The 13,275-nt window shown below is 42.4% G+C and overlaps 1 protein-coding gene and 1 long non-coding RNA gene across 7 annotated transcripts in view; one reads left to right on the forward strand and one right to left on the reverse strand.

Moving 5' to 3' along the window:
* The window catches only part of LOC108884224 (protein tyrosine phosphatase receptor type M), a 156,066-nt gene that overhangs the window by 22,412 nt on the left and 120,379 nt on the right, over positions 1 to 13,275 (reverse strand). For all 6 annotated transcript variants that reach the window (XM_051069897.1, XM_051069900.1, XM_051069899.1 and 3 more), the window contains 3 exons: positions 10,204 to 10,397; positions 5,810 to 5,897; positions 4,737 to 4,813 (listed from right to left, as the gene is read on the reverse strand). In XM_051069897.1, coding sequence (XP_050925854.1) covers positions 4,737 to 4,813; positions 5,810 to 5,897; positions 10,204 to 10,397 — 359 coding nt within the window. The remainder of the gene's footprint in view (positions 1 to 4,736; positions 4,814 to 5,809; positions 5,898 to 10,203; positions 10,398 to 13,275) is intronic.
* On the forward strand, positions 737 to 5,234 carry LOC108884226 (uncharacterized). The gene is made up of 2 exons (XR_001961006.1): positions 737 to 1,021; positions 4,785 to 5,234. It is a non-coding gene; the product is annotated as an uncharacterized LOC108884226 (long non-coding RNA).

The following is a 13,275-nucleotide window of genomic DNA, read 5'->3' on the forward strand; positions in this document are numbered from 1 at the left end:
AACAGAAAAAAAGTGGGAGAATTTGAGAGTCACTTCACTTTCCTCCTACTCGTAAAAGACCAGCTGTCGTGAGGCCATTTCTCTCACTGTCTTTGATATTTAGTCTGTTTTCTGACGGTGAAGGTTAACCCTTGCATGCAAACAAACACAACACTTTACATCGCTGAACAGAACAGATTTCAACTGTATGGAATCCCAGTTAACAGCTGTTGTTGTTTCAGATGCAGCAAAGATGAACTCTGAGAGCACCACTGCTCCACCTTAAGAGGAATAGTTTGAGAAATCTGTGTGCTGCTCAAGAAATACTGTGCATAGTCAGGCTGCCAGCTGTCGTGTGTTTGCTACTGTACCCCCATTCGTTTCTTTTGTTTCCACATCTGACTAAGTCTGAGTGAAGAAAAATGCACGACTAACAGATCATGATGGCTGCTGCTGGTTGCAAGATGCACTCTCCCTCATGCATTCTATATGCAGCACACCTCTGGAGTAAGCAGCCAAAGTGTTGATAATCCCCAAGATACAACTAACAGCACTGATCTTCACAACGGGCCCCTAGTCTCAAGGATTACTCTAATCCCTTCAAGTTTTATTTGTCCAATTCCTTGTCTTCTCTCCAGAGATATGAGGCAGGAAACAAAACATTAGGACTTAAAGGCTCTTCCCCAGCCCTGCCTCTTTTTGATTGCCCCCCCCCAACACCACCTCCTCCCACCCCCCACCCACCCCTGCTGCTCTGCTTATCTCACTCATATTCAATTTAACTTGGACTGTGATTAACGCTCCTCCAATGAAGGGAGAAAGACACAAAGGATATTTTCCTCACCCTCTCTCTCTCATCCACAGGGCTCCTTCAGCTATTCAGCTGTCCTCCATTTTTAATGACTTCTTTATCTCTGGACTGAGGAGGAGATTTGTTTGTGCTTTCATGTATGTTCTGTCAAGTAAAGTGGAGGCCCAGTACGGCATCGGATTAGAGAGAAAGAGACAGAGAGAAAGGAAGGGCCCTGACAGTGACTGTCAGGTGAGTAGAGCTTACTATAAATGGACTTGCAGCTTTTTATGAGCATGTTACATTAGGTACATAAGAGTGTTTCTTCAGCACAAAGAGATAAATGCAGAAATGTCAATGTTGAAATTATTAATTGAACAGGCTTTGTTTCCTGGGATGTGTAAATTACTAAAGAGGAATTAAATATGTGTTCTATTCTTTGTATTTTGCTGCATTGCTTATTACAATGATCATTTACATAAATTCTTTCCAGTAACAGCGAGATGATGAATGTCTAAAATATGCAGTATGAAGTGTTTTTGCCTGTGGGCATGAATTTGTATTTTCAGACTGAATATTATTGGACAGCCCACTTGTGCTAATATGGGGAGCCAGCCCTATCACCTGGAAAATGCATTTATATAGTACTTATTTGCTTTGCCAAATACATTTAGAAGAAAACAAAGAGTAAGTGCTGTCTTCGTCAACTTCACTGGCAGTGTTTCTTTTCTAAAGCAGAGAGTAAGATCCTTCTGCTACATAAAAGTCATGGAGAGGGGTAAGGCCAGAGTACTGACAGGGCAAAGCAAGTAACTGCCCTGAGGCCCCAGAGCTTCAGGGCAGATTTATGTGTCAGTGGTTTTGTGGTAATTTTAATTTATTGCAATAAACATAACAAGCACAATCCCAACTGAAATTATATGGGCCTTAATGTGGGTCCTCCTTCATCGGCAGTCTTGCCAAGTGATGGTTCCCAAATTAAATCTTACGGTCAATTAAAGATAGAAGCTAAAATATACATGTAAGTTTTTGTCACACTTGCATTTCTGTTAATTTTCTCTGACTTTTACCTATTTTTTCATTTTTCCTTCAAGTAGAACAATCTGAGAAGGCCTTATCTATCATGGGTTGAATGTCATGTTAACTCCTAGCCATAATCTGTGACACGAGGTTCCTAGTAGACACAGATTTGTTTAAAGGGGTCACAACCCAAAAAAGGCAAAAAAACAAAAAAAACAAAAAACAAAACAACAACAAAAAAAACCCCTAGAGCTAGGGCTGTGTGCCAAAATTTAAATGGAGCATATTCCTCAAAAATACAGTGCCATCCATCCATTATCTATATCGCTTATCCGTTAAGGGTTGCGGGGGGGTGGGGGGATGGGGGCTGGAGCCTATCCCAGCTGACATTGGGCGAGAGGCAGGGTACACCCAGTACGGATCTCAAAAACACAGTGTTTTAACCAAATAACCATGAGCAGTGGGGTCAGTAGGGGTCCACTGCTGAACTAATCCAGGGGGAGGATGGATGGTTGGGTGTACAAAGCGCAAGACCAAGGTTTGTGTCCTGTGTGTTGTTGGTTTTAGGCTACAAGCACACTTAAAAAACATCATGATTTTGGTTAAATATTGAAAAAGTTAACACATCTGCTCTTATGCCTCAAGTCTGTGTGGACTTGTACAATGTTTAACCAAGACCAAAACCTTTCCCTAACCTTAACCAAGTTCTTTGAGTTGCAAAACCATAAAAATGTTAAGTGTAGAAGTGTATCTGCTTACTCGCAAATGAACATGAACATTTAGGAGACAGGGTTGGGGGCACCTGAGCGACTTGATTTCTATGCATGCTTGCAGTTTTATCTTGCCACAGCATTATTTTGGTATAAACAATGGTGCACAAGCCCAGCAAACCTTTTTGTGCCCCATGTGCGCACAAACAGAAGTCTGCAGACAACAGACCATTACGTTTCCTTGCCTCTTAAATGCTTATGAAAATACTCAATCAGCTATGGAGGAGAGAAACACACCCGACTGGTTCTGCTTACTCGTACATGACTCGAAATAATCGGCAGTATAATAGAGTACAATAACAAACACTGTGGGAAATGTTCTACACATAAGGGTTTATTGGGCAGGACAAGCTTTTAGATGGGTTAAAAAGCTTTCTGAAGAGCAAAAACATCATTACCCATCTGCCTGCATTTCTACTAAGTACTTTTCCAATGAAGCTGGCAGAGCAGTGGAAATCCTTTTCAATCAGGACCCTCTTTAATATGCGTATATTCTTATCTTATAATGGGGCCTTCTCTATTGTGAGAGTCTTCTCCGCAGCATCCCTTTTCGCAGCATAATGGGCCATAAACTGAATAGTAGGAAAGGTAAATAATTTAAGCCCCCTGCATTTGCTGTGGCACACCTTGCATTATGAATTTATGTTTGAAGGCGTAACAAGAGATTACAAATTACCACATTAGAGGGGCGGGGGAAGAGAAGATGGGAGACGGAGTGAGAGTTCTCTCCTGAGCAGAAAACCACTTAGGGAGTCAGGTACATCACCAGCCCATTACACATGGAGTGGAAGCATCTGCTCAAAGAGGCCAATGAGCTGCTGTGATTGGTCACATCCTGATACTAACACTGCTATTAACAGCAAATCAGGTCAGATCAGGAGGCTCTATATTGTCTAAGTGAGTTAGGTCTGTTTTCAACGGGAGGCATGTCTCACGCCACTTTTTAATGACTTTTACTTACTGTAAAGGCATGCTAAGTCACTTAAGTGCATGTAAAAGCTGTGCTGCAAGTGCTCTCCTGTGGTATGAAGTATAACTAAACCTCTGTACGGTCGATATCTACTGCATCCAGTTTGATTCGCTGTTCTATTGAAGAGGTTTTCCAGTAGAGGCGATGGCAGCTGCCTGGTAGACGCAAAGCAGAGCTACGCTGATACAGCTCTGCAATCTTTCCAGACTGCCCTCACAAGAATAAATGACAACAGGAGCTGACTGTTCGAATGCTTACAATGACCTGTGTTTTTTTTTGTTTACCAGAATCCAGAGGATTGTATGAACAATAACTGCGCCCTCCCTGCTAAAGCTAGGGTGGCAGCAGTGTGACTTTGTTATTGTGCAGCAAAACATCTTAGGAAGTAGATGGTTGTGTGTACAAATAGTCTGCAATTCACACCGTAGATCACAGTTTGCATTATGTTCATGACCAGCAGTTATTACTGGTTTCTTTTAACCATGACTGCATCTTTTCCTGCGCTTCCCCAAGTAGTTTTAGTTACCTAAACCTAACCAGACCTTAATCATAAAGGTAACGGTAAAGAGTATTTTGTTACTTTAGGTATGGAGAGTTGTTGAATATTACTTCATAGATAACATTTGTCAAAAATTAATGATGCAGTAAAGCAGCAGGTTAATTATATTTGCCATACTAATGATTTTGACTTGCTCTATTTGTGCATTTGCTATGTTTCTAACTGTGATGTTCAAGGCAACATATTGTGCTCTCTTTGTGTATTTTGTGCTCGTTTTAGTTTTACCCATCATTATAACTTCACTAATTAATCATCCATGAAACTTCTCCCCTTTTTTTGTCTCCTTTCTGGTTTTCAAAATGTGTTCATGCTGTTGTTCAAAGCAAAATCCAAAACTATAACCTCAGTTTCCCCTGTGTGCTGGTTTGCCTTTTCTCTCACCCAGCGCTGTCAGCCTCTGATCTTTATTCTTCTTAATATATCCAATGAATAGAGTGATACAGCAGCTCTCTAAAGTTGAGTATAAAGGCAATGTGTATGTGTATGAGAGGGTTTCTGTGTGTGTGTGTGTGTGTGTGTGATGGGCAGGCAGCAGGGGCTGCTTTGTCCCTAAGGCTCCCCGCGATGGCGGCACCAGCGCCCTCTCTCTCCCCGAGAGGAAACGCAGTGACCTTTGCGTTGGTGGCGCTGGCTGGTGTGTGTACTTACATCAACGTAATTTGCATTAATGTAATCGGAGCTCTGTTCCCCCTCCAGGGCCTGCAGCCTGACACGGGAGTGATCATCTGGAAGAGAGGCAGAGAGGAAGAAACCAGCATTGAATTAATCATATTAACGAGGGCATCAGGAGAAGAAAAGGGGGAGAGGGACGGAGAGACAGACAGTAAAACACATGAACACTGAGAAAATGTGGTGAGGGACGACTGCAAGAATGACCAGACATAGCAGTATACTGTGGCACAATTACAAGTGGAGCTGATGAGATGCAACATGGCTGATGAATGTGACTGCGTGCGACAAACACAATGACGCCCACTGTCAGTTTAAAACCTTGATGATTTGGACTGAATGAAAGTATCCAAAAAAGTTAGAATTAAAATTGTATTTTTGGAAGTTATTGACCTTAGAATCTTGCTTAATGGTTAGTAATGTCAATATGTGTGCATAATGCAAATGCATTATAATAAACCACAACATTTACTTTGACTTTCTGTGACATAAATTAATGGTCCAATGAATTTCTGAATTAATAACCATCCAGACCTAACTGTTCAGGTCCATACCCATATTCAAATCCAAATTAACATATCAATCTATATTCTAAACTTGGGTAATATACCATTATAGTCAATGAGAAATCGGACAATCACCAAAAGTTGACCTTCAAGGTTTTACAGCAACAGTAGTGAGTTGAAGGAGGGTTAAAATGACATTTCCAATCAGCAGTAATTGGCAAATTTGCATCACAGCTCAGCTCAAGTTTGGATAAGTAACATGAATTAATTGTGAAATTAAATTTTACATTTTTATAAACACTGCTGAGGCTACATGTTATGTGCCATATGCTGCAAAGCTTATTTCTCAGAACTGAAAAGACACTGCGGGAAGATGAATATAAAAGTAGATTGGAAAGGTCAAAGCTGCTCTTGTTGGCTGATAATAAAACTCTGTTTGAGCAGCTTATAGTTATCCAGAGTCACAAGACCGGCCAATAAATCAGCCAGAAGAATGGGAATGGCACACAAAAATTCATGAGCACTGAGGAGGTGCTTTGTACACACATGCAATAATATTCCCATATCGGTTCTTCATGCGGTTCTCATCCTTCTTGGCAGAGTCCCATGGCGCTGACTGTCCTTCAAAAAAGCTCTGAAAAGAGAGAAAACAGAGAACAGAGAGGGGGGAGATGAAATATGGTGTCATGTGTGAGCACTGTAAATGATAACCAGGCTAAAGAACACAGTCTTCCTCTTTCAGCTCTAAAAAAAAACAAAAAACAGGAAAGGAACATTGCAACAGAAAGGAAGACACACAGAGAGATATATTCACATCATTATTAGACATGAAACACAGGGAGGATGGTGGATCCTGGGAAGCTGTGTCAAACAGCGAGTGCCATTAGGGCAGAGGCGGCGGGAGTCACGCTCAAACCTCTCCCCCTGCGCCGCTCAGCCGGGCGGAGCCACCACAGTGACTGTCTGTCTGCCTCATCTGAAGGACTCAATCAGCTCGTCGCGGGGAAAAATAAAGCCAGCTCATCGTCTGCAGATCAAAACTGCTCCGCTCAGATTACCCTCATGAAATATTTATCATCTCTCGCTGGGGAGATTTCCATTCTGATGGCACACCAGGCACAATTAAGCCAAATTATGAAAATACATCTCCACTGCCAGTCCACCGCTGTTCAGTAGGGGCGGGCGGGGTTGGCTCCAAGCAGACTGGTCTGGACAAAAACATGTTATTGTTCTGGCTTTTTGATAGTCAGCTAATGCACATTTGAAGAGTCAGCTACTACATTAGAATGCAGACCATCTGCAAATAAAGACCTGAGAGCATTTATCGAAGGTTAAACAGATTGTTTGGGAGAGTTCTTTTAGTGTGGTTAGCCAGTCTGAGAGAACTGGACGCGCTGTCTTCAATCATCAGTGTTCTAGGGCATGATGGTTTCATTCATCTCAGCGCTATGGCAGGCAGCAGGCCATTTGTCTGGCAAATAAAGGCCTTTCAGACACCACACAAGGACATATTCCTGTATTAAGTCCTAAGGATTAGTGATTTCACTGAGAAACAGCTTTAATATGCTAAAAATATGTCCCATCCTTCCAGTGAAGATGGAGGCATGTCTCAGAGATGGATTATATAAACCTCTCCTCCTGTGGCAGTATGTCTTGAGTAAATGCGCGGGCCAATGTCGTTCTCTCTGTCACTCTGAAGGATACGGGTCTAATATCAAGCATCTGAAGACAAATCATCTTCAAGCTGAGAGGCGTTACCTGGCAACTTTATAATCGCTCTCTCTTAAACTGGGTGACCCTGCCTGTCTCAGATGCTATAGTCTCATTCCTTCAGCTGCTAAATTCGGAAAAAATAATTATGGTGACAAAGTAGTTTGTGTCCAAAGAGACAGAAATTATATAAAGGTTTCAAATTTAAAGGCTCTACATCCACACTGGGAATAATTGGCTACCTGAGATACACCAGACAGTGATAGAAAAACAACGGATGGCTCCACATGTAAAGCTATTTTTTAGCAAATGCCTTTGATGTATTTCACTTCAGTGCATCTGCTGGTAGTTTTTCACCATCCTCAAATGATTCCATTGGCCCAGATCCAACTTAGTATGTTTTTAATTACAGGCTACCTGCTGTACTCCAGTCCCAGCACAGTTTGTCTGCATCGCTGCTTCTTTTCCCGTGACTGCTGACTGTAAGTGTGAAGTACATTACTTAAACTATGGGAAAACCTACAGAAGGTGACAATAGAGCACTTGATATACACACCATGGCAAAGTAAAAAAAAATAAAAATAAAAATAATAATACAAAGGATGGTGACACAAAGAAGCAGAATTGTTTGGTGAATTCCTTAATCATTTACTGTGAGAAAAGGAGACTCATTCAAACTGACAAAGTGTTCATTTGTGGTTGGAGCTTAAAGAATTTCAGGATTCTCACGCAACACATTTTTTTCTCTCACATAAAACAAGCTGAAAACAAGTGAAATACAATGACAGCATGACATTCTTTGATGCAGTTGAAAGTTGTTCTCTGCTTCCTGTTTGCTCACTCAAACCGTGTCAACGTGCAAAGGAATTTAGACATGCAAAATATTTCCTTTTAGTTTTTCTTCTTTTTTTATTATCAAAGATGGCTTTATAAAGCTTTTGTAAAGTATACACAATGAGTTTGTGCTGTATTTTTCATGCTGAATTCCAGTTTTCAATCATATCATCAATTTTAGATAAACTTTGGTATTTAGCCAGTTTGGCCATGTGATAATGAAACACACTAAAACATTTGTTGACCCACACCTTGATTTGTAATTAACTGTTGTATAGTGTCTTTCATGGTGTATTTCAGTTTTCACACTATTATTTTTTGAGTTTTTCTGCTTGTATTGGCAGTAAGTATGCTTTTAAAAAGCTTTGTAAAGCAACATCTGAATTAAGTCACTCAGCATTTATGGATCTCACACTTCCTGATAAAGGAAACACATTTCATAGTGACATTCTCAAGACTTGACATGACAAAAGCTAAAAAGGAAAATGTCATTGTTTCACACATTTCATCATCTGTACACTGCCAGATAGTTTGGTAACTTTGCATAGCTTCTGTTGGTAAATGCCCTTTTCAGATTAGATGTTACGTGAGAGGTTTGAATCCCACAGGGCCTTAAAAAAACAGCCAACAAGCACCATCAATCTGTCAGGTTTGTGATATCATCTACAAGTCTAAAAAAAACTCACAAATAACCAAAAGTATTGGCTTACCTCGTTTATCTGATCCAAAGTTAACGTACAGAATAACAAGAAGCATGGGTCAGAGAGAGATATAGTACAGAGTAAGTCAACAGGTTTAGAGGTGCACTGGGCTCCAATCTTATCATCAAGTTATCATCAAACGGTTAAAAAGGGCATTAACCTTAAGACAGATTGATGTAGAGAAGACAGCAGCGGGAACACAACATACAAATGAATCGCTCTAGCCAAGAGAGAATGAGCTCCGTTACACAGTTTAAGCATCCCACAGGCCTTACTTTTTGCAACAGGCTGTGGACAGCTAGGTGACGGGAAGGTAAGGGGACTGGGGGCCAATCATTCATTGCGGCATTGCTTCCTCTTGATTGACTGCTACGCGATCGTGCGATGCCGGCCGCGTGGACCCCAAAACACCTTTATCCATAATGGATTAGGCCCAGAGGGCAGCCCAAAGCATTCCAGCCCTTCAATGATCTGATGCTGCAGGTAGCAACGGGAGGCTGCATTATTTAATTCTGTAGTCATGAGGGGGAGTGGGGAGTTAATTACTGATAAATCTGGCCCACACATAGTAGAACTAAGCAGAGAGGGGAGATGAAGAGAGGGAAAGGAAAGCAAGGAGGGAAGGCGGGAGGTGTAGATAAGTAGAAGTTACAGAAAAAGACATGAAGCAAGAGAGAAACAGGAGAGCACATAAGAGGTAAAGGATATGAGCTGAGAGGATGGAGAGAGATCTGATGCAAGTTAAAAAGAGAGAGAGGATGGGGATGGAGAAAGGTGATAAAAATAAAGACAGAAGATGTAAGTAAGAAAAAGTCGCAATACTATCAGTGAAAAAGGGAGTGATGTGAGATAGAAAGACAGAAGTGATACAGATTAGATGTTCAAAAAGAAGGATTTAAAAAGTCTAGCTTGAAGCCAGTCTGTTACAACCTGGCATCAGGGTGAGATGAGGCTGCCTGGTGTGGTGCTGAGGGACGGCAAGGAGGCTGGAGAGCTGCCAAGCCCTGCCAGCCTCCCGCACTAATGAGAGGAAATGAGAGTGATGCTCTTCTGGGGAGAAATCTTTTGTTTTGGTGTCAGCAAGAGGCATGGTGTCAGATTATGGATGCTGCTGTGTGACAACAGTCTTAAGAGAGCAGTGGGCTGCCGTCGCCGGTGCCTAATCGGACCTGATTCAGATAAAGGAGGGGACTTAGGCTAACACATAGCTAGCTGCTCCTCACACCTTCTAGGAGGGAGGGATTTTTTTTTTATTTTTTTTTTACATTTCACATTGGTCTATAGCTGAGTCTCCAAGGAGAACTGGGACAACAGCATTTGACACAGACACACGCACAGGAAAATGCACAGGCGCTGCAAACAACATGGAACAGATGAACAACAAAACGAATCACACCATAAACACACTGAGACAGGGTACATTAACAATTTATCATAAAAGTGCATCTGGGGAGAAACAAAACAGTTCTGCTGTGCGGTGCAAAAACAGAAAAAGAGAGACAGACAGAAAGAGAGAGAGAGAGAGACAGATACAGAGAGAGAAACACAGATGAAGCCTCATATTAGACTGATAAACATTTCCACTCAACGATCTCCATGGAGATGTTACAAGTCTATCACCAGGCTTTATTTGTGTTTGCAACCTTTATAGTGGGGGAGGGAGGGGAGGTGGTGACAGCTGTGTTTGCGTCCTACCTCGTACTCCTCCTTGAAGCCGTAACCCTCGGCGCACTTCATCTGGGTGATGTGCTGGAGGAGGTCGGCCACGCGGATGGCCGGGTGCAGCTGACCCGTCTGGTACGGCACGTCGACCGGCTCCCGCTTCCTGAGAGAGTGAGTGTGGGACTGCACCAGGCTGCTGGTGTCACTGCCCATGTTCTGGCTCTCATCTGTGGGACACAAACACAGGAACAGGCCAGGGCAGGTCAGGATGGAGAGGTAGGTACTAACCTCAGGTGACTTATTAGTAGACTGTTATAAGACACATATGGGTGACATAGTGCTTGAAGCAGTAAATGTCAGTGGCATTTTATGACTTTATTGTAGAAAACTGAAATAAGTTCTTTAGGTGTTGTCAATCTTCAACCAGTTAATATCTCACTTACAACTGTTCCCATTAGCAGATGGCACATTATCTCATTTACTGTTAAGCATTATGTCACCACCCTCCAGATTGACAAACAACTCTCAGCTAGTAATCTGCTTGTTATGGATGGTCATAACAACACAACATCATTGAGTAATAGGATGAGTCATGTGGTGGGAAGGTTCAGGTCCATCTGTCTCAGTGTGTGGCTGGAAAATATTCAATATCATAGGCCTACTGTACTGTACAACAGCCTATAGCCATTAGAATACAAGGCTCTTTAAGTAAAGACTATGAGCATTTAATATGGCTAGAGTCAGAATAAAATGCACCAGTGGCCCTCAACTGCGAGAAAATTCCACATGAAGATGCTGTAAAACAACAAGTTCACTTTTTTTTTCACTGGCAGTACAGTATGCTAGTTTGGGCTGCAGCTCATATTGCGAGTCAGAGTCCATTCCAGCTCTTTCATACTGTAATCCAGTCAGTGGCAGACATGAGGCACAGATGCTGTGGGGAGCCAGCGGACGATGGAGGGTGTCCAGAAACATGGAGGAGGAGGATGTGGGGGGGTGCGGTGGGCCACAGTGAGCATGTTGCAGCAGGCACCGTCAGAAGCATCACACAAACACAGCGTGGATTCAACCCCCGCCACCCGTTCTTTCCCAAAAAAGTTAAAATAAAAAAATTAATCAAACCTAAAAAGAAAGGTAAAAAAAAAAACAACAACCCAGGAGGGAAGCGGAGATGGGAGGAGAATGCATGGGGTGATGCTGCCATGGGGCATTGTACGTACTTTGACCATGCTAGGCTAATGGTGGCTTGGTGGCACGGTACGGAGGGTGGTGAAATGCTAACATGTCCACTGGTCATGCAATAAATGGTCGTAATGTCCATGTCAGAAGCAGCCTCTCATTGTCGGCTTGCTTTCTGAGAAAAACACCACCTCCTTCCCCCAACCCAGGGCCCACTTGGGAAAACTTACCATTAATGGGCACTTTTTAGATAGCAGATACATAAGAGGTTACGTATGTAAAGAGAAAGAGAGGAGAAGAGAGAGGAGAGAGGGGATAAGCAACAATACAGCATGAGAACCTGTTACAGTAGAGTGTTTTTAGAGCTACGCTATAGGGCAAGATCACATGCCTTCTCAGTCCAAACTGCCTAGGTAGAAAGCCTAGTCAAGGGGGGATGTTGAGTGGATGGATGGGGCAATTTCAACAGTGCAAGACAAAAGTAAAAGAACAAAACAAGGAAGTCATGGATTTCAAGGGAGAAAATAATGGTGAAATACTGGTCGTCTTTGGAACAAGCCGTAATTGTTTCAGATCTGTAACTTGCATATTCTAATGACGCCAATTATTTTTTTGAGTATTCTGACATTTTGAATTTCTTTCTCTAATTGCTATAATTATATTTGCATGCGCTAGTGGTGACACCTGTATTTATACCTTTTTTTTCTTTTTTTTGAGAGGCGTTTGCGATGAAATCAGAAACATTACCAATCCTCTGTGATCTAATCAGTTTTGATCATTAACCTCAACAGATGAGACAATGCTGTGACTGAATGTGTCACAACTGAAAGCATGTAACCTTTTCTGGCTGCCATAATTTCATGTTAATTGTTTCATGATTCATTAGATGTGAAACTAACATAAGCAGCTGTTGCAGCCGCAATGATGAAAGATGCTGCTTCCAGTTACGATAATGTGAAAGAAAATATGCCTTAACTGTAAGTTGTATACTTAAAAGTGCAGTTATGGTGCTTGTGGTGAAGCTGGAGTAGAGTTGCTTATTGTGTCTTTCTTATTGGCCTTGAGTATTAAATTATTACAGTTCTAGTGCCCCACTTAGTAGCTACATTACGTGCTCCACTGGTAGAAAAGCATCTGCTCGTATAAGATGCTGCTCTTTGGGCTGCTCTGCATATTCAACAAAGGCCAGTAATAATTAACAGAAGAACAAAATGCTTTTTTATAATTCTATTTTATCACTGAACAGGATGAATAAACACTGGGAAAACCAAAACAAAAACAAGTAGGTCACTAGCAGTTAGCCAAAGGCAGGGGGAGCAACATTAAAAAGAATAATAGAAAAGGTTGTTGTTTTGGAGGGAGGGAGGGGAGTTAAATGCGTAGTGAGGAGAGAGGGGAGGGAGGGGAGGGCAACACAGCTAATGCTAGACTTTACATGTTCAGACCGAACGCAACCCGTTTTTTAAAATTTTTTGGTGAGGGGGGCCAAGAGAGACCGTTTTTCTGTCTCCCTCTCACACTGATTTCTGTTTGTGTCTCAGTGCAGCTGCTATGGCTTCAGCACACTGTAGCCTTGGCGCTGGGGCAAACTGCCCCCCCGCCCCCCTCCCGTGCCCCCCTTAGACACTCCCCCACATCCAGTCCACATGTCTGTCCATGCATATGAGAGGTCAAACACGTATGTGACATCACACGCACGACACGCAATGCGGATGGGATGGAGTGAAGCCAGCCTCAGCCCAGGAGAGCACCTCGTTTGACGGGGAGGGAGAGGAAGAGGGGAGGAAGGAGGAAGAGGAGGAGAGGAGGAGGAGGAAAGGGGGAGAAGCGGCAGGCAGGTATGAAGGTGAGGAAGCCATCTTTAGTAAAAGAGCCAACCAAAACCAAAAATGGAAAGAAAAAAAATCTGTTTTTTGTTGTCCTCAC

This window comes from Lates calcarifer, linkage group LG4 (assembly GCF_001640805.2).
Source record: "Lates calcarifer isolate ASB-BC8 linkage group LG4, TLL_Latcal_v3, whole genome shotgun sequence".
Taxonomy (NCBI): domain Eukaryota; kingdom Metazoa; phylum Chordata; class Actinopteri; family Centropomidae; genus Lates; species Lates calcarifer.